The 21,192-nt window shown below is 39.6% G+C and overlaps 2 protein-coding genes across 3 annotated transcripts in view; one reads left to right on the forward strand and one right to left on the reverse strand.

The window, feature by feature from the left end:
• sigirr (single immunoglobulin and toll-interleukin 1 receptor (TIR) domain) overlaps positions 1-3,991 on the forward strand; it is an 8,118-nt gene extending 4,127 nt beyond the window's left edge. The window contains exons 2-9 of the mRNA XM_027003274.3: positions 255-462; positions 933-1,060; positions 1,324-1,464; positions 1,607-1,750; positions 2,109-2,211; positions 2,852-3,002; positions 3,147-3,324; positions 3,606-3,991. Coding sequence (XP_026859075.1) covers positions 255-462; positions 933-1,060; positions 1,324-1,464; positions 1,607-1,750; positions 2,109-2,211; positions 2,852-3,002; positions 3,147-3,324; positions 3,606-3,778 — 1,226 coding nt within the window. The 3' untranslated portion in view covers positions 3,779-3,991. The remainder of the gene's footprint in view (positions 1-254; positions 463-932; positions 1,061-1,323; positions 1,465-1,606; positions 1,751-2,108; positions 2,212-2,851; positions 3,003-3,146; positions 3,325-3,605) is intronic.
• Positions 3,992-5,370: 1,379 nt separating this feature from the next.
• Positions 5,371-20,967, reverse strand: pkp3a (plakophilin 3a). 2 transcript variants are annotated; one of them, XM_081711952.1, is made up of 14 exons: positions 20,809-20,967; positions 19,297-19,474; positions 15,891-15,985; positions 14,628-15,478; positions 12,892-13,015; positions 12,515-12,719; positions 10,434-10,608; positions 10,028-10,145; positions 9,469-9,633; positions 9,127-9,309; positions 8,857-9,010; positions 8,533-8,728; positions 8,367-8,454; positions 5,371-6,871 (listed from the first exon to the last, which is right to left on the reverse strand). In XM_081711952.1, exons 1-14 carry the CDS (start codon positions 20,809-20,811, stop codon positions 6,830-6,832), a joined length of 2,577 nt encoding a protein of 858 aa, XP_081568078.1. In that variant the 5' UTR covers positions 20,812-20,967; the 3' UTR covers positions 5,371-6,829. The 2 variants fall into 2 exon arrangements, with proteins under 2 accessions (XP_081568078.1, XP_026858963.2); XM_027003162.3 differs by lacking the exon at positions 20,809-20,967 and having other exon boundaries at positions 19,297-19,627.
• Positions 20,968-21,192: the final 225 nt, after the last annotated feature.

A 21,192-nucleotide genomic window follows, 5' to 3' on the forward strand; every position in this document is an offset into this window, starting at 1 on the left:
CTGATAATTCACATAAGATTCCTCTGTTAGAGGCATTCATGTGGTTTTATTTTACAGTCATATTTGATGTGGGGAAAAATTTTCTCCCAACCAGCAACTTCTCATATCCAGATATTCAGGGTTTAGTTTTTCTCTCTTAACTAGATGCTGTCATTTCAAAGCATGTAAAAAAATCAAAAATAATAAAACTACAATGTGTAAATGAAAAATATCTTTTTTCTTCTGAATTAAAGTGGTCCTGTTCTTAACTCCAGAGCCAGTTTGTAGTGGTGTGCCACAGATTGAGTCCAGAGGGACTGGGACAGAAGTGTGGGGGGACCTTGGCTCCAGTGTTGAGCTGAATTGCACGGCCTTGCTGGCCTACAACAGGAGTGAGCCTGCTGGTGAGGTCAGTGTGCAGTGGAGTAAAGATGGACAGATTCTCAGCAACTACAGACCCTTCACCCACAGCACCTCTCATTGGTGAGTGTCACTTGTAATAAAATGCCCAGAAATACACTGTGTTGCCAGTTTATTATCCTTTCTGTATAGTTTTCCAATAAACTATCAGTCCATTTTCAATCAGTTGTATATATTAAGAAAGTAATAGGTTGATGGAGTGGTGGGTTATAGTTAATTACAAAGGTAAAGCAATCTACTAGAGTTCAGTATCTAGCGTATGCTGCATGAAACTTTATTGGCCTCTTTTATAAGTGACCTGGTTTTGACCAAAGCCAGGTGCTAGCAAGAGGTTTTTAATATATAGTAAATGCTCGTGTAAATACTGTTGATTCAAATGATTCAAAACAGACATATATCCTAAAGAATTTGTCAAAATAAAAAAAATGCATTGCATGTACATGACTGAAATTTAATGTGCTGGTGTAATGGAGTTAACGTCAGGTTGCAGCTTGTCCATGATCAGATGATGTAATATGACTGCATGCTTCCAGGTTTGCTAGTGAAAGGCAAATGATTGTGAGCAGCGTTCTGACTGTGGACCTGGAGGAACAGGCCCATTTTGGGGTCTACTGTTGTGAAGTGTGGAACAGAACAGTTACCTTCAGCCTCCAGAGCAGAGGTAAAACCTATCTGTTCATGTTCATTACTGTGGGCAAAGTAGACTGTATTATCAGCACTCATTATTTTTCTGGGTCTCGTCATTCTGTGGAACACACAGACAGATCAAGATTATCAGTCATCATACATTGTGACATTGCTGTGACTCTGATAGATGACTATATTGTGAAGCTCCTTTCATCTGCTAATGACTATATAAGCATATCATAAATTGTAGGATATACTGTTGCTGTTTTTTGAATGTTTTTTTTTTCCTTTATCCAGACTTTCCAAGTCACATAGGGCCAGTAGTTGCATCAGTGGTCTTATTCCTGGTGTTGGTCCTGGTTGCTTTAATTTATTCCAAATGTCACCTCAATTTCAAACTCTGGTATAAAAACCTATATGGAGACTATGAAATGAGCGGTAAGAATGTAATGAGATGTATTTTGTAAAGCCAGTAATATAATTTTTTAAAAGTTGTAAAATATAAGTAGCAGCTACACAAAGTCTTAAAGCTCTCAATGATTACTTCAGTGTTTTAAACTTCATGTTTGTTTTCACTCAGATGGCAAAATGTATGATGCCTATATCTCATACATAGAAAATGAGAATGACCGGAAGTTTGTCAATTTTATCCTGAAACCTCATTTGGAGAACAAATGTGGGCATAAATTATTTCTTAATGGCACAAACATTCTCCCTGGAGCAGGTACATATCTCATGCTCTTATGGTGGTGTGTTCATTACATATCCAGGCATGTCAATGTGCTTAATTGAAAGATTAAATAAATAGTTTTTGTATATTTTTGTTGTTTTTTAATTAGTTTTGTTATTGGACACACTGCTGCAGTCCTGTACATAATACTGAAATATGTAGTATATTTAATGGAAAATCATACTTATTTGGCTTTTAACAGTTTTATGTTTATTATTCTTTATTGTATTTTTTTATTCTGTAACATTTCTGTAGGAAGATTTCAAGGCTGTATCTCTTTCTCATTAAATTGTTTGTATACTTTATCATAGTGCTCAGCTTTTGAAAATCAGTGTGTGACTTGTGTCCTCAGAGCCATCTGCAGAGTTACTGATGAACATTAGTCGCTGTCGGCGGCTCATTGTGGTGCTGTCCCAGTCCTACCTGGAGCAGGAGTGGTGCACTACTAACTTCAGGTGAAACTGGAGGCCTGTTGGCAGGACAATTTATAAGTCCATAAGGACAGAAAGCAAACATGTAGGCATTGGAAATATGTGACGTAAAATAATTTCTAGTTCCCACATGAGCGTTCTTGTAACGTTTCTGGCCAGAATACCACAGGGCGTGGCGCAGGACTTACAGACTTCCTCGACAGTGCAGAACATTTATTAACATTAAACATGTAAGACAAAGGTGGCATTCACATACAACATTTACAATGAACATGACAATACAATTAACATTAAATGGAGAACACATACACTTTAACACAGGACTATACAAACTAACATTACAGCTATAAAGATCTAATTGAACACACACATAGCGACAGTGACCAACACCGGTGCGCACACTGACAGGGGTTTAAATAGACAGACAAACATACAACCCCACACGGATGTGTGCAATCCTGGGGGGCGTGGTTACAAAACACACGTGAATCCCCTGCATGCGGCGGGCCGTACCTCGTGGCTCGTAGGGGTAGGAGCGTTCCATGACAGTTCTGTTTACCTGTCCAAAGAAAATGTGGTATTTATTGTTTAATGTGAGAATTCTCTTTGATTTTTTTTTTGTTGAGCTGACTGTACATCCAGAGGGGACTTGCTGTGTTTTTAGACAGGGGTTATTTCATCTGCTGGAGCTGTCACGGAAGCCCATTTTCATCATCTTCCAGTCTCAGCAGAAGCATGTGAATCTGGACGTCGCCAAGCAGCTCCGGGAACACCAGGCACGAATTACCGCTCTCATCTGGGGTGCGCATTCCATGGTGAGCCTTCACACACAGAACACACATGAGAGGAGTAGCACGAGATAATAAGATCCTAATAAGTAAAGCTCATCAGCGTCCTGAGAGTGCTCCAGGTCTGTCCCCCTTCCTCAGAATCACACACACGCACTCTCTGCCCCTCAGACACCATCGTCCAGGTTTTGGAAGGAGCTGGCCTTGGCCATGCCCCGAAAGGTGACGTTCCACAGTGAGTCTGCTGGAGACCCCCAGACACTGCTCCAAAATGACAAAGACCCCATGCTCACCCTACAGCCTGACTATCTGGACTGCAGACCAGACCCAGACCCTGCTGGAGATCTGGGTAGGAGTGCTCATGCTGGGATCTGCTGCCCATGATTAACTCATTTTTAAAAAGCGCTTTCAATACCATCTTGAATACTTTTATTTTATTATGGTCCCATGCCTCCATGACACTTAGCATTAGGCCTGAGTTAGTATAAGAGTAAGCATTTTAGACATTAAAGGACCTCTGATTTCTTTCCATGACATGTTTTCTTTCTTGGTGGGTGTACATTTTAATATAACCTAACATATCAATTATATTAATCTAATATAACATGGCTGTGGCATTCTTTCCTGTAGGCATACGGTTACCCATCCATAAGGTCATGGCTTCTCGAGCTCCGGTCCTCCCTGAAACTCCCGATCCAGTTTCAGAAGCCAGAGCTCCAGAGATTGATGTGTCTGACCTGGGCTCCAGGAGTTATGCTGCCCGCACTGACTTTTACTGTCTTGTAACTGAGGATGACGTATAATCCACATGTGCACACTCCTGTTCTATCTGTCATGAAATTCTCCTGATAGCAGAAACCCTCAACCATTTCATTAGTCAGTCTTCGTTTACATTTTAAACAGGAAGACTTTTGGAGCACAAATTGTTATTGATAATGGCTATTAAGTATATCATACACCATCCATCTCTGAAACTGTGAATATGTTCCCATATATATAATTATATATTAAAATACTTCTACTTAATGAAAGAATTAAGTTTTTGTATTGCTATATGTCATATACCTCTATACTTGTACTTGCTGCACTTTGTCTTCAGCAGTCCTGTACAGATTTTCTGGAAGTAAGTGCACTATGTAACATTTCATGCCTAGTTATTGTTATATATATTTGTTGTGATAAAATTCTCAAAAAATAATGACAATTTCGATGTTTTCCCTGAGTGGGTGGCGTGGGTTAAATAATGTATCTTGTGTCTGTTTTAATCAGAACTACGGCGGCTGCATCTGGTGAACCAAATACTCCACTGTACAGGGGAGGAAAGTCGTCAGATCACCACCTGCTGTTTGCTCTCAAAACAGGTTAACATTTTTGCCGCAGTCAAAATTTGAGGAATTCATTTATAGGTAGAAGTAGAATAGTGCTAATAGACATCTTACCTGATATCATATAACAAAACCGAAGAAACAGGGATTTAGAAGATTTTTTTTTAACATTAGAGGCTGGCATTACCTAGCATCCCCCTCAAATCAAGCCCTATATATTTGTATGAATTCAATAAAATGTGGTTTTAACATTTCAATAGCCATATGTCTTGTAAGGTTGTCTCATGTTTATGTGTCTCAAGTTGGCTAATATGTTTATATGATATGGTTAGGCTACATTTTACAAGTATGTCTAACCTAGTTCTTTAACTCAAACTTCTCGCTTACATAAGGTACAGCACATGTGCAATTCCTTTTTTACCTGCAGAGAGCAGTAGAGTTTAAGTGTTTCATCCATTATCAAGATGTAATTTCTTATGTAACTGAAGGCATTGCCAAATTTGAATATTGTGTCATATACATTTGCACAGTTGACAACATGTAAAACAGGATTGTTTTGTATGAAAAGTTAATAAATCATTACCCTTCATTTAAGAATTATGACATTGGACAAGGCCCCAGAAGATAAACGCGACAATTGTTTTCTGACGTGCACGTGCCTGTGTGTGTATGAGAATATGTATCCTATAATTTAGGCATAGACGTGTCAGCCTCAGATCATAGGTGGGGTAACACAGGCGCCATGAGCATTAAACTTATTGCAACACCTAAAAAGCACTAATAAATTGTCTGCTTTTACAAACCACACCATATACATTCTCTGTTCTTATAGAGGACCGAGGTGTTTGGGGGAAAGGAGATCATGCTGGTTGTTCATGTCTGAACAGGGAGGAAGTATGTGCAAAGCGCTGTGTTGTGAGACTCATGGCTCATGCCACACGGTGAAGGGGAGGTTTTGGAAGGAGGGAAGGAAGCAGGGAAAATAAGGGATCATTGGGCTTTTTGAACAGATAGTTCAGCCACTCCCTAATTGCACATGTTGCTTTTCTTTTAAATAAATTATGCCAAAATTCAGTTGCAATTTCCCTTTATTTATTTTGCCTTTAACATAGCATCTAATGAAACTTAATCTGTTTTATACTGAAACATGAAGCAGACAGGGCAGGGATAATATCTAATTGAACAGGTGGTAACAATATTTTGCTAAAAGGAACCTGGTAAAATGCTGTACAATTTTCCAGAATTATGTGAAGATTAAAAGTAATATACAAAATGTTTTTAAAATTATAGTCATAAGATTGACAAAAAGCGTTATAAAAAATGTATACAGCAATTTAATGTACATCAGGTTAAATATATACACCAACACCAGCTAGTCAGTGTCAATCAAGCATTCATTGTAAGCAATGAGCAACAATCTGTAAATAAAAATACTTTGCTAAAGCTCTGGGCAACTTACCAAATTCATTGTGCCATTTTACAGTTATGTAATAGGCTCTATTACTTTCTTTAAAATGTCACACATTAAAACAGTTTTCTTACAAATTGTTAAAATGTTACATATTAACCCTTTCTTTGGCAAGTTATTTTTCCTTTGACTTCCTTTCACTAGTTTTGCCCAGAAATGTATGAAATACCCACAAAGAAAGGCATATTTTCACAAATCAAATAATAGATTCTTCAAGCAACTAATAAAAAAAACAAAAACTTTTAACCTAATAGCGTAGAAGTAACTGATACTATGGACAACATTTACAAGACATTCAAATGAACTGATGAATTTGTACCACATTAGAGTTTGAGCTCTGATAAATTCTGAGGTACTTTTTGCTGTTAATCTTTGCAGACTAGGTAATAGATAAATTTATATTAATTAAGGAATAGGATATAGTACAGTATGTCATGAAGAAATATGGAATGCAATTTCATTCTGCATACATCCAAACACTTATTTGTTATATCCTTTGATCTGTGAGCAGTAGAAACCACATACTACGTCTTGCTGCTCACATTGCTTTTACTAGTAAATCCTACAACACTCTTGCCCAGGCACCACTCATGTTCAAGAACAAAAAAATCTTGGCATGACTTTACAATTCAAAAATATAGAATCGAATTACACCCAAGACTGCCAGATAATATTATCTTTATATTATTAAAGAAAATACATATAGCAGAGTAACAGACCAGTGAAGTATAGCCTGCGAGTGGCCATCAGTACTGTGCAAAAATCCCTGAAGACTACGAAAAGCTGAACTCAAGCAGACTTGGTTAAGGTGCATCCTCCATCAATAAAGTCCAATATCAAAATCAAGTGGTTTGTTTGATTGTACGTTTTGACTAGTGCTGTTTTTGTATTCTGGGGCTGTAAGTGTTGAGCTGGCCAAATGGTTAACATTGAAAAAAGTCACAGAGAGGAGCCATGGAAAAAGCCAGCCACTGGATTCACCTTCAGGGTTTCTTCTTTCATAACCCTAACCCATATTTACAGGATAGCAAACATGCATGCACATCCACACAGTTCCTGTTTTAGATGTTAATGTCGATGAAGTCCTGTCTCTGGAATCCTTTCTGTAAAACACAGAACAAAAAAAGGACATATGAGCAAACGTCAATACAGTAAGAGACAATGCAATTACAGACTCCTGAGGCATTGTAAGACATTTACATTTATGGCATTTAGCAGACGCTCTTATCCAGAGCGACTTACAAAAGTGCTTTGTCATTTACTCATAGAATGCATCCTAGCCAGTACAGATTAGTGTCCAATATACCAATGATCTAGAATACTGTAGAAATACAGGGATCACTGCTGATGCCTAGAAGTACAAAATGCATAAGGTCTATCTTAGACAATGATAAGTGCAATAAACAATAAGTGCTAGAGTTTGTTAAACAACATTAGTGTAATAAACAATACCCTACAATAAGTACTAATCTAGTCAGTCAATATAGGAGCAGGGTCAGTGGTCATTTAAATATTCCATGAATAGATGGGTCTTCAGTCTGCATTTAAAGACTGAAAGGGACTCTGCTGTCCAGACAGCAATTGGGAGGTTATTCCACCATCTTGGAGCCAGGACAGAAAATAGTCTCGATGCTTGTCTTCCATGAGACCTGAAGCACAGTATTTCGAGCTGAGCTGTACTTGAGGTACGAAGTACAAGATGTGATTATTCTGATGGTCTGTGTGATTGGTGATAAACAGAATGTACAAATGCAAGCACGAAACAAAATGGAAGCCATGCAAACATTCTTTCATCTTTCATCATATACATGACTGTGCACAGTAAATTCACATAAAAGTGATCCCACAGAGAGTTATTACCTCTGAAAACATTTCAGTTGTTTCAGTTTTAGTATTCAGGATGTTTTTTTCTTCATGCTGCCAAAGGCAGGTTTGTGAAATGGAGGCATACTGTGGTGTGCTTGAACACGCTCATGAGGAAGTCACCTGACATGCCTGGGGGGGGGCCTTCACAGGCTGCAGCAGAATAAAACTCAAGAACGCCCTGTGTGTGTGTGTGTGTGTGTGTGTGTGTGTGGATGTGCAAGTGCAAGTGCGTGTGCATGTGCATATTTACCCTTTTACATATTGTGTGCATGTGTGTATGTCTTTTTTGAAGCTGGAAAATGACTGCAGGGAAGGGTGGAGAAAATGATGTAGAGTAATCCCAGACAGAGTTCCAAACATGTTCATGCAGAATATCTGAGGGAGGATCTTTTTGAATTGACAGTTGCTCTTCGCCATCTTACTTTTCAAATGATTTCCCTATGGCAGACTAGTTTATGGTTCAGCCACTAAGTTCTGTGTACAACTCTATGAATCTCCACCCACCATAACACACATTTACTTAGCTCTAGCTCTGAAGACCAGCCATGACAGAGTTTAAGCAATTATTAAGCAATTAAAGCAATTTGGGTTTTCAATGTGTTTTCATTGCTGCTTGAGACTGGCATAAAAGTATCAATGCAATCCAATGTAATGCAAAATTTAAAAATGCCTGAGATCCATTCCAGGTTGTATTTGTGGGCATAAGAAATTATTTATTAGAGTTCATATTACCTTTTTGTATTCTTTGTGTAGTTTCTTATACTGGAACATGTTGTTGAGGACCGTCGATGCGGCCTTGGCAGCCTTTATTTTTATAGAACTGAGAATAAAAAGAATAAATTCATTAGAAAATGAATATGCCTTAAATGACAGTGAAAAGAATATCAGGGGCTCTTACCTGCTATCATGAGAAGTCTTGATCCCCACCAGCTTGGGCAGTCCATCAAAGTAGGTGATGTCACGTGCTGCCAGCTCACTACTGGTTACGAGGTTGTTGAGGGCACCACAAATGTTTACAACTACATCGCTGGAGGGCTCCTTCTGAAGGCCATCGCTTGGCAGTTTGGCCACCAAGTTGCTCACCACTTTTGTGGCTGATTCAGGATGGACAGAGAACAGTGCCTTTGAATGAGTGCAATACACTGAATAACGGTGCTCCTCATATATGTTCATTTTGTTGTGTGGAGTCTAAGTGGAGTCTAAACAGGGAAGCCGGAATTACCCATGTCGTTCTTGTCCTTGGCATGACGGGACAGGTTCCTGAGGAATCCAGTGAGAGAACGCATTTCCAGATCGTTGCTTGCCCTGAGATGATCTAGAATAACGGGCAACATGCGCTCCTGTTCTAAGGCAACGCGACTCAGGATGGCGGCCCACTGTGGGTATAAAATGGGAAGGGTTTGACTAAGCCTTCACAAATGCACTTACATGCTAAAATCCAACAAGCCTCCTATCTCCAGGCTGTAGTCCAGGAGGGTGCTGTACGTCTTACCCGCTTGTCTCCAGCTGTAATGTTCTGCAGGGCTCCAGCGGCAGCCTCTCGGGTGGTGCTGTTGGTCTCACAACGCTGCAGAATGCGGTTATACAGCCCTACCACCTTGGGGTGCCATAGCCACTCAATGCCTGTAGGCTCTCGAGCCACCTCAGTGAATGTAGACAGGTCCTGATGCTGAGCCTGTCGGTCAGGAAGGATAATAGTGCCCAAATGTATATGTACCAGAATATAGCTGAGGACCTGCCACCAATTGCTATTGCACAAAATGAAGATGAAAAGTACCAGTGTTGATAGAATTGTATGAACTACTCTAGCAGGGTAAATGAACATGGCACTTACATCTTTGGCTTTCTTGCTCTGAGGAGTGAAGCATCCAATAGCATCTCCTCGAGAGGAGGCCTGAGCACGATTGGGGCCCTCCAAGCGCATCTGGACTGAGGGGGGGATCTCAGAGTACAGCTGATAGGACAGGTTCCTCAGCACACACATAGCATTCTCCACTCCCTTCCACAGAAAGAGTCCCATTTAACACTTATTTAACTCATACAACTTCAGGGATGGACAACTGCAAAATTCTGTGATTCAAGTACAGGCATGACTACACACATCATTATCGAGGTGAGTTTCCCCACTGAAAATCTGCTATTCAACATACTTCCTCTTAATTGATAAAATGGAGAAACTATGCAGTTATCAAATTATATATATACTGGTAAATAAAACAAGTAAATGGACCACATCAATATTTTAAGTATTGTGTTTTATGGAAAAAAAAACATACCTACACGGAAGTACATGCTTTCCAACTGTAGTATAACATTTGATTTGCTTGTGGGAACAGATATGGACATGACAAACAGGACCAAATAAGTACAGATGACAAGAGTGAAGAGCTGACCTTCTCCTCTACTCTGCTGTCCTGCAGACAATTGTCAATGTAGCCCACCAAGGCCTTCACCAGGCCATTCGTCTCCCTCATCTGCTCACGTGTTTTCTCATTTACTGAACTTAGGTTCCTGCAGGGATAGGGATAGGATGAGAAAGTCACTGAGACTTGTGTGTGTGTGCGTGTGTGTGCGCGCACGCACATATGTGCATGCATGTGTACATACTGGTACATTATTATAATTAGCTATGTACATAAAAAACATTTAAGAGAACAAAGACAGAGGAGGAAACTAGACACAGTGAGAATAATGCATTGGCCAATCTTGGACAGGCTATATAATACATTTCATAGCCCTACTGGATTGTCAAGGATAAGATATATTTGCAATGTTGCTTATTTGGGTGTGTGAAAGCACCTGAGGCAGCCAGTGGTGTTGAAGAAAATATCTGCCTCGGAGGGGCTGTGGTCGATAATTTCTCTTTCTCCAGTGCCAGAGAGAGGGATCAGCACCTGTTCGGTGAGCCTAGGAAGAGTCTCCCTTGCCAATTTCTCCTTCAGGTTGTCCTTAGAGGAGAGATTCCACAGAATTCCTGCAGAGATGATGGGGAGAACATAGCAAATTAAAAGAAAATGTAATAGTGTTACTACTTTGATCCACTTTGAACCAGCTCGTATGTGTCAACAAAAACAAAGCCAGGCGTCTGCATGAAGAAGAATAAAAGCCATACTGTACTCTTTCTTAATAAGGATAAAAGTCAGTTACAATTTTATGAACATACTTTGGTAAATAAAACAGAGGCCTTTCTGAAAGATATTTGTTTAATTATCATATAATTAAAACAAATAAGGCTGACTTAGATTACTGATAATTAACTGTTCTTAATCTTTAATCTATTCAATTAGGATACTACTAAATGTGATCCCATTATTGACAATTTTCTAATTATCTTATCAACCTGCAGCCTGTTTCCCAAAAATGTTGGAGTGTTTAGATTATTTTATAGGATTATGTGTGTGGGGGATGGCGGGATGAGAGGCAGAGCATGTAGATTATCTTTTAAGATTATCTTAAATGAGAGACAAAGTGTTAATGTGATACTTGATCTTACATCTGATGTTGATCTTTGTGTTTCTATGCTTTTGGGAAAACTGGATCTGATCAGCCTCTTTGGATTGACTTTCCAGAGAAGAGTAACATAAACACTGTGTGTGTGTGTGTGTGTGTGTGTGTGTGTGTGTGTCCCCACTCCCTCCCACTTAAGATACTGGGCCTTAATGCTTACGCCAAATAGAAAGGAAAATGGAAGCGCAATTCATGGAAAACCAGTCACCAGTGCAATTAAAACATCTTATTCATAATTCCAGTATTTGTACACTCAGATCACACAAAGCCATGATATGTAAGTGGAATGGGAAATATTTTACCAATCTTTGATCATACCCAATCATGCATCTTGCTCTCACAATGCCTAGATCTAACAAGAGCATGATTCATGGGTTCTTATGAGTCAAGCATGCAAGTCCAGACAACACCGGTGAACAGTCTTCTTCTTCTGCTTAGACAGCTCAGCCAACGCCCCAGTGAACACCCGCACACAACCACACACGTCAGGCACACACACACAAACAAATGCACATACACACACATTCACACGCACGCACACACACGCACGCACACGCGCACACGCGCACACGCACACACGCACACGCACACACGCACACGCACACACGCACACACACACACGCACACACACACACGCACACACACACACGCACACACACACACACGCACACACACACTTTTCCCTTTTTGCACATTTTGCCTGGGAAGATTTTCACACTTGAGAGACTTTTGCATTTCTTGCATTATATGCTGTTTATAAAATGGTCTCTTAGTCATTAATCTTATCTAAACTTATCTTAGTGCCTATCTTAAGTCATGTGTTAAAATATCAATGGGGATGCACTGAAACCTGAAAGCATCCAGCTACTCTATACATGCATAAAAATTAAAGTAGTTACAGCTTTGCAGATTGGACTTTGCATCTTAACTGTGCACCAATTCTTTGTGGATTGCAGTTATAAAAACACATTTTGTATTATGTAAGATTTTATAATTTTAAAACTGTTATCAGTATATCTACCTCACCACACCCACAAGTGGTAGTTGTGTAAACTGGTAGTTGTGTAGTTCATGGATTGCTAGCCTGGCTCAAGGCTATTTGTGTGATAAAAGTGCCAGTTTGCAAACAGAGACCAACACCAGCTACCTACAGACATGCATAGTTCTGCTTGTTTTATGTCCGGTTTACTCATCCGAACTGAGATCCCAAATTCCAAATTCAAATGTACTGTGTCCCAACATGTCTGTCACATGTTAAAATAAATATTGTATATTTAATTGCAAATCTCTGATATTGTAGTTCATTGATATATTGTGACGTAGCTGGTGACTGCCGTGGTCAGTGAGCTTGAAGGTTGAGTGATGGCGCTTACCTGTGATGTTCTTGTGCAGCTCATCATCGGATCCCTGGAGGGCCTCCACCATCTTGGGGATCCCTCCAGCCTCAATGAGGGCCACTTTGTTCTCCATGTTCTCATAGATGAGGTTTCTGGCTGCACCAGTGGCGTAGCGCTGCACCTCTGGATTGATGCTGGTAAACAAGTTGACCAGAGGGCCTATGCCATTCATGTGTTTCACCTGAAGGACACATGCAGACCGGAAATAAAGAAAGAGAGACAGACGGAGTGAATGGGAGGAAGAGATTCAGCCAAAGCATTTGCGTTACAAATGCTAACATGTGATGCTACCCTGTGGAACATGGAGCCTTACCAAATGATGATGCTGCTGTTAACATACTGCCTGTTCTTACCTCTTTCTTAGCCTCATTGTGGCTGTAGCACTCATGCTGGATGTAGGCAGCCCCCAGAACCTGGAGATCTTCTTCAGATGATGCCAGATAGGACAAAGCAGTTGGCATGTCCAGACTCTGAAGTCTGTGTAACACAGCATGAGAAATGAGGTCAATACAATCTAATAAAAACAGTCACAGCCCAGAGACATTTTATGTTTTGTCTTGTTTAAGTTAGGGATGATATTTATGGACTTGATAAGTGTGAATGTCTGTAAAAAAAATGTAAAAACTGTTAAAAGTAACGTACTGGGAGAACTGATTTGTTAATAGACTTCATGTTTTACTGTAATCTGTAACTAATGCTCAAAAGCACAGAGGAGACTGAATATCTGTCTTTAATTCTTTAATCACTTTTATTTTTGTGATAGTGTGTTTGTGTGTGTGTGTGTGTGTGTGTGTGTGTGGCTTGTTCAGTGGTAAGAGTGTTTTTCTCAGGGTGTGTCAAATAAGTTGGATTAACTGGTTTGGGTGTGTCTTACTGTACAGTCTTAATCTTCACTTTTCACACACACACACACACACACACACACACAAATATATACACACACTGTTGGGCAACATAAAAAAACATGCAAATGCTCCAACATTCCACTGCTAGTTGAGTGAAAGTGGTTCTATAAAAGGCGTGGCCAAAGCAGTAACCAGTTTGACAAGTTAAAAATGTACTATGACAGCTCCTTCCTTTTGTAGTTGCCTTTTTGTCAGTATCCATGCACTGAAAGTATAGTGTTTCGAATATCATACAGTATTATCAGAGACAAATATTTTTGTGCAAATTTCACCAAACCGAAGACTATATGTATGTAATGAAAGGCATTACATACCCTCATGAAGAATTTAGGGAAATTATATTTGAGCAGAACTGTTAAAACTATTCTGAGACTGTTAAGATTGCTTTTCACTAGTTTTTAACTAAACCCTTTAAAACTCAACAATAAAAAAATAATTTAAGTGTAGAAAGGACGTTGCATATCTAGGATCTAGTTATTTATTAATAGTGTTTCAAAGCACAAGTTAACCTTACTTTGGTACAGTAATTTTTAGGAACAGTTTTTATTGTTGTTTTTTGTGTTTGTTTTATAAATGGGAGTTACTATATCATTAAGTATGTAACTTAAAAATATCTTTGTAACGTCTCTAAATTGTTATTTTTGTAGGTATGTATTTACATCATTAGTTATACAACTAGTATAACAATTAATACAACTGAAGAACACTCAAATAAACTAGGAGGCCAATTGTCTTTGACAAGCTAGTTACATTTAAAGTGAAACACTCAAACAGTTATCAGCTGGAGATCCTAAATTTTTTTGCTTGCAATGCCCAATGCTTAAAAATGACTAAAGTTTAGTGCTGGGATTTGCAGTTCAAAACTCTTGTTATTTGGTAGTATACAAGTTTAACAGCATTTTGCCAGTAGCACTTACTAGGACTTTATTCATATATATAACTTGATTTATTACTTATTGATTTATTATTTATTATTATTTGTGTGTTATTTGTATATCACACTGGTATATTTGTTCTTCTCGTTTGCAGACTGATTCTTTTAACATGGTCTTTGTTTAGTTGGAATCAATTTACCTATCATGTGTAAAATAAAAATATCACCTTGTTTATGCAAATGCATGTGTCTGACAGTATATGTGTGTGCATGTTTGTGTGTCTGTACTTGTGTGTGTGTTTTTCCTCACCCGGTCAGGTTGCCCATGCTGCCCGTGAGATCTTGGCCGTCGAACACATCCTTCCCTTTGCCAACACTCATCATACTTCTCATAGAGGCGGCCCGGGACAGCCTCCCCATCCCCATACTGCCCTGGGAGAAGCCCCCAGTCACCATGTAGCCCCCTCCTCCACCACCTCCCTGGATGGTGCCTCCTGACATGGAGTTGCGCACCTGCCTCTGCGTGATCCGGTTGATGGTACGCTGTGATGGGCCCTTGTAGCTCTGGCGAACATAGGTCTCCTCGTCCACATTTACCCCAGCGCTGCCACCGCGGGACAGCGTGGAGCTGAGTGTGCGTCTCATGGCTGGTAGCGTCATGGACGTCTGGACGAGGCTGGTGCCGCCGCTGAAGTTGTTGCTGCTGGAGTAGGCAGCTGGGCGCGGACAGGTGTAACTGTAGCCATTGCTCATGCTGGCGGCCGCTTCCTGCCGCATAACGGCTGCGTCCTGATCTGACACAAGGCTCCCCTCACTGCCATCCTGCATCATCCACGGCGCCATGCTCATGGGCTGTTGAGGCATGGACTGCATGCGTAAGGAGCGCATGGAGGCAGAATCCAGGTCCGGGCCAGGGCGACTTGTGGTGGACCTCATGGCGGTGATGTGGTGCTGGTGAGATTGGTTGCTTTGGTAACCGCCGCCCATTCCACTCATGCCAGTCATTCCACTAATGCCACCCATGCCAGTCATTTCTTCGTGGTTGTACATCATGCCTGCAGTAGCTCCTCTGCTCATCTGTGCTCTGGGGGTGAAGTCCATAGCGGAGCGAGATGAATAGCCAGCGGAGTAGCCACTGGATTGCTGAGACGCACGCTGGGCCTGGCCAAGGCAAGTGAGTCAGTACCCTCAGACATGGGCCAATTTATCAAGAGACCCATTAAGTCACATTAAACTGATCACAGACTTGGTCAGCAAGTTAGTGATCAAACTAGGAGTCACAAACAAGGAGCATGTCTGTTTGCTTAGAGATGTGAAGGACTTGAGAAATTTCACACTCAGACAACAAACTATCATTCCTGTGCTCCTGCCAGCCCATCATAGGGGTTCAATGAGGTCTACACAGACCACCCCCCCCCCCACTCACACAATTTGCTTGCTTATCTTTGAAAAATATTCTCATTTACATTTTTATCAGTACAAATGTATAAATATTAATCAGAGGTAAAACAAACATGAGGTAAACACAAAATATGACACGTAATTTAATGAGATAAAACAGTATCATTCTCACCATCAAAGGTCTGGTGGTGGAGTTGATATAGGACTTTGAGGTAAAGCTGGGGTTGTAGGTCTGATACTTTGTCATTGTTGAGGACCCTCCATAATCTGCAAGAAATTCAGTTATTGTATTAGCCATAAATACTAGATTTTTAAAAATGAAAATTATTACTACATGGATACTACACAGTTGTGTCAAGTTGAGAAAAAAGTCACACAGAATTACTTTGATTGGAATAGTGGGTCTGACCCAATGTGAGGATCACTTTGCCAGTGACAAACAAGCACTTGACATGATCGTGAAATCAGCAAGGCTCACTGCTTTGGTAACTGAATGCACCCTGCTGGCAGTTTCTCTGCCCACTAAATCAGTCCTGTTCAAGTATTCTTCCCCGAAGCTACTACAGGTTTTTACACGTAAAGCGCCATAACTTGAATGGCTTATGTACATACAAGTGATTTTGGTGAAATTAAGACTAAGTAGCAGTTTAGATTCCTACTATTTCCAATAACAATATGCTACTGTTTGCACAACTGCTACATTATGTAGACCATTCTCCCTGGAGGCTACTGGGTCAAGCTTTTAGAAGAACATTTAAAGATTAAATAACATCTCCTCAGCCCAAAATTGTTTTAAATCAATCAAAAAACAACTATAATCACAATTTTGTTCTGTCAGGAAGAAAGATAATGTTTTGTTTTTTTTTTGTATAGCATGCATAGACAGTTCATGGCCTGACTGCAAGTACTAGACTTTACTGCTTTGTAAAGCTGTCAGTGCTGTTAACTCTGTATGTGTAGCATGTCTTGCATGTGTGAGCAAGAACTACTTATTACTTTCTCACTACTCTGTCGCAAATGTCATAAATGTGACAAACAACACATTATTATTAAACTATCAAACACTATTGTACAGAACAAATCAGTACAGAGTACAAACAAATAACACTAATCTGTTTTGGCTTGGTTTTGAGTTAAATGGCATTTACTCCACTCAGACTTGTCACTCCCAGCCATAGCCTTATCCTGAAATCTCAAAAGAAATCCAGCACAAACAAATGGCTGGCATTTGATTCTACTTAAGTTCAGATGGGGTACAACTTAATGGAGGTTAGTTTCACTTGTTAACACAGAATCTCATATGGACTAGCAATAGTTATGATGTGAAGGATCAATGAAATTCACATTCTCAGACCACGTAATCATTTACTCCATGTGAAAATGTTTTTTCCATAGGGTGAGGCATAGGTGGGGTTGTGAATAAAAGAATGACAGAGAGCAGCTGGGGGAGAGGGGCAGAAAACCGGTCTGATAGCTGTGAGCCACTCCTTCTATCCCCACCCCAACACACACACACACACGTATATAAAGTCTCATTTGCTGCCCCACCCTACTATTCCATTCCATATCTTTTAAAGCAAAGCATATTAGAGAAGAGACTTTTGCAAAAACACTTTTTTTATGCAATTTAGTAGTTATTTCTTGTTATGGTAGACATTTCTGGTTACATTATTTTTACAAAAATAATCATGTTTTAAATTTTGACCCGAAAAACCCAACCAAATGACTAATTCTTTGGCGAACCAGTTGTGTCTTTTCTGAATCATAGGCTCAGTATGTCAACTGTGTGGGACTGTCCCATCTTTTACACACGCAGGAACACTTCCCATATAGGGCATGTGCTTCTAGATGCTGGCTATGGGCCCAGAAATGTGAGGCTGTTCTGACTTGTCAAGATTGAATTCACAAAGCCCGAAAGTAACAGGGCAGTGGTAGCTCAGTGGCTCAGGTACTTGACTAGTAATGAGAAGGTTGCTGGGCTGTTGGGCCCCTGAGCGAAACCCTTAAACCTCAATTGCTCAAGTTGTACTCAGTTATAATTGTAAGTCACATTGGATAAAAATCATCAGCTAAATGCCATAAAATGTAAACGTAAATGTAACGTAAATGTAACCTTACATAGCGGCTAAGATGAGAGGGTTAACCCCAGAATAGTGGCCTTTCATAAAAAAAACTGTGCCATTCACAGTGTACTAGCCACACAGTGGACAAGATAATTCTAAAGATCTCCACAGAGTATGGCAAACCTTTATTGTATTGTTTAGTGGGCGCGGTCTTATAACTTTGTTGCTAATGAAAGACTGTTGCAACATTTAGTAACATAGTGATATTTTGTATTCAAACTTTGATATGAAAATAGAATGAAATTTTTAAGGGAGATGTCTACTGTGCATTCATTCTACACAGATAATGTGCAGAAGAAATCATATTTTCATTACAGGTGATTGAAAAATTGTAATGGACATTTGGCTATTGTGCTTTGCTAAGCACTTTTTCTCAAACTGCAGATGCTTTTGTGTGAACTGGGTGCTCTGAGAGGTAACAAAGACCCGTAACACAATCACATGGTAAGAGAGCTTTCACTCACTTCCCCACTCTTGCTTTCTCACACTCACTACTTTAAAAAAATTACCTAAGACTAAAGAACAGACCAGCTCCACCTGTTTCAGTGTATTTAACATTATCACACTGTGTGTAGCGTGTGTGTGTGTGTGTGTGTGTGTGTGTGTGTGTGTGTGTGTGTGTGTGTGTATGTAAGGAGTTCTTTCTTAAATATTTATTAGTGAGAAGGGCCAACACCTTGACTTGTGTAGATATGGATCGGAGCACGATTTATACAAATTATGTACAGGTTTCAATTACATTACATTCTTTAGATTACATTTAGACATTCTTAGTGGATTACCGTTGGAGGCAGTGTTCCTACACAGTTTCAAATTAGATAAAGGCCAGTAATACAGGATATCATTGAAACTGTAATAAGGCTTTTCTGTTTCTGTACTGTAAAAGTCAGTACACTATACCCCCAATGCCCGATAATCCCAAGACAGACAGACAGACAGATAGACAGATAGATAGATAGATAGATAGATAGATAGATAGATAGATAGATAGATAGATAGATAAAACATTAATCAAAATGTTGTATATCAGTTAACTGGAAGGATCACTTTGGTACCACCCAATTTTATCATGGCCATTTCATATCTAAACCACCACGCACAATTCACAGAATATTCATGTATTAGGGTACACTGATTATTTATTTAACATGAATGAAGACATTCACTCTCTGAATATACTAAACAGCTTACGAAATAATACAATACAACATACTTCATTTGGTTAGCAATGTTAACAGAATTCATCAACACAAACACCCATGCAGACTACTAGTTGATTACTCTAAGAAGAGAACGGATTGAGAGTGGTGTTAAAAGTATTATTAAAAGATCAAGTTATCTGGCCCATAGACTGCTCAAAATCACCTAGGGCCACTGGCATTTGCGACTAGCAATTACATAAACCAATGTTGCAGAAGGAAAGGTTATGGAAAAGACAGATAACCCGTGACACACCTGAAGTTGCGTACTGAGACGTTGAGCCATTCTGTCGCGGGAGCGTAGATTTCTCCGCGAGTCTCAAAGCCACCTGTTGCTGAACCCGCTTAGCTCTTGCCGAGTCGGCCGAAAGGGATCCCGCATGTCCCAGATGGAGTTCGGTCGGAACTGCGTAAGTGGTGACAGCCGAGTTGGGCTGCAAAGCCGACATAAAGACGTTCTCAGAAGTCACACTCATTGCGAAGAGACAACAAATTTGAACCTGAACAGAACGATCGGTGGCAGCGAAACCAACGATAATGGTTGCGGCCAATTTTCTGCTAAACGATAGCAGGGACTTGGGAGTCTGTTTCGCAGGTACACACGATGAAGGGTGGAGTCTTGGGCTGAGTCACCTAGTTCAGGTGATCTTATTAAAGGCAAAAAGGCGTGTTTCTGTCTGTGCCGATAAGTAAATAGACAAATAGCATGCTACCAGATATGAACACTGTTGACTACCCGACATCTTCATAATAAAAAATAAACATTCATTTAATTGTAGTCAATGCATTTCTATTAAGCTGTAGAAGTGATGGCATTCACTGTGTCACTGCTTTCACATGTGCACGTTTCCTGTTTGTTACAAATGTTGACTCTAGATGCCCAACTGAATTTGGCTGAACAATGGAAACTGAACCTTGTCTAAATGTTATTGCAAAAATAAATAAATAATGAGAATAACTGACCCTTGTTTGCAGATATTTCACAAGTTAAAGGGTCTTTGAAACTACCAAGTGCGTGTAGTTCTTATCTTGCTGGTTCTTTTTTGTTTAAGGAGCATACTTTTACTTTTTCTTATTTTTAAACAGTCTTTGCAATCAATCTATATTGAGAGAAGATAGATAGATAGATAGATAGATAGATAGATAGATAGATAGATAGATAGATAGATAGATAGATAGATAGATAGATAGATAGATAGATAGATAGTGAGCAGGTGAAGGATAGATAGAGAGCAGGTGCTGTTTACACATCTTGGTGCTCTTGGTTATAGCAACAGGAGTGACAGTAAATGGTGGTTTTGTGTCTGTATCCAAATAATCCAGAACACATGCCTGCAGCACACACAGTAACTAAACAATAGCTAGTCAGACCTTTATTTATCAATTTATTATTTGTGACATTGCAAATCCAAGCAACTCAGATAATAGTGATCATAATGAAGTAGGGACATTTATATTTTAAAAATGGTTTAGAAGACCGAAGGATTGCAATAGGTTCTGCTTCTCTTTCATTATCTGAAATTTTAATAATATTGCATCCTTAGTCTAAGAGTCCCCTATGTAGATCATTTGAATTTATTTTGCAGCCCACTGAATACAGTTTGCAGTTCACTGAGTACAAATGAGTAACTAAATATTCTAGAATTATCTATGTTGTAAATATCTTTAGAATTCTATAATGCACATTTGCAGTGGTTCTGTTGGACACATATTAAAATTATTCTAAAAACTAACAACAAAAAGTAAAACTTTAGACAAATTTACTCACCATGAAGACAGTGTTGTCTTTCAAAAGATAAGGTTTAAAGTGTTCCTTAGAGTGTTCCAGTTAAAGTGTTCCTCAGAGTCTCTGTGTTGAGTCTCCTTCTGAAAATTACCTGATTTGACAGCAAAGATTCTGAACATGACCAAGTTATACATCTAGCACAGGCAACGCCCTGGAGGACACACACGTGTTTATTTTAATTAGCAGTCACAGAAAAAGAGACAGAGAAATATGAGTCAAACATTTGGGTATGAAAGAGCGTTGTTTTTAGGAGTGGCAAGGTGAAGTGACACCACCTGTTCACTCAGGTTCAGAGATCACCTCTCCCTGTCTATAGCACCATGAGAAGGAGACCATCACGACAACACAGGACATGCTCAAAAATAT

Source organism: Electrophorus electricus, chromosome 4 (genome assembly GCF_041902795.1).
Source record: "Electrophorus electricus isolate QZ-2024a chromosome 4, ASM4190279v1, whole genome shotgun sequence".
In the NCBI taxonomy this organism is placed as follows: Eukaryota; Metazoa; Chordata; class Actinopteri; order Gymnotiformes; family Gymnotidae; genus Electrophorus; species Electrophorus electricus.

What these genes read in the sequence shown, in the direction of transcription:
- pkp3a (XM_027003162.3), bottom strand. Translation starts at nt 19,516, where the DNA reads ATGAGTGTGACTTCTGAGAACGTCTTTATGTCGGCTTTGCAGCCCAAC. An exon ending in ACAATGAGGCTAAGAAAGAG is followed by an intron (nt 12,720 to 12,891) that starts GTAAGAACAGGC and finishes TGTGTCCTTCAG; the next exon opens with GTGAAACACATGAATGGCAT. An exon ending in CAAGGACAAGAACGACATGG is followed by an intron (nt 8,729 to 8,856) that starts GTAATTCCGGCT and finishes ATCCTGAATCAG; the next exon opens with CCACAAAAGTGGTGAGCAAC.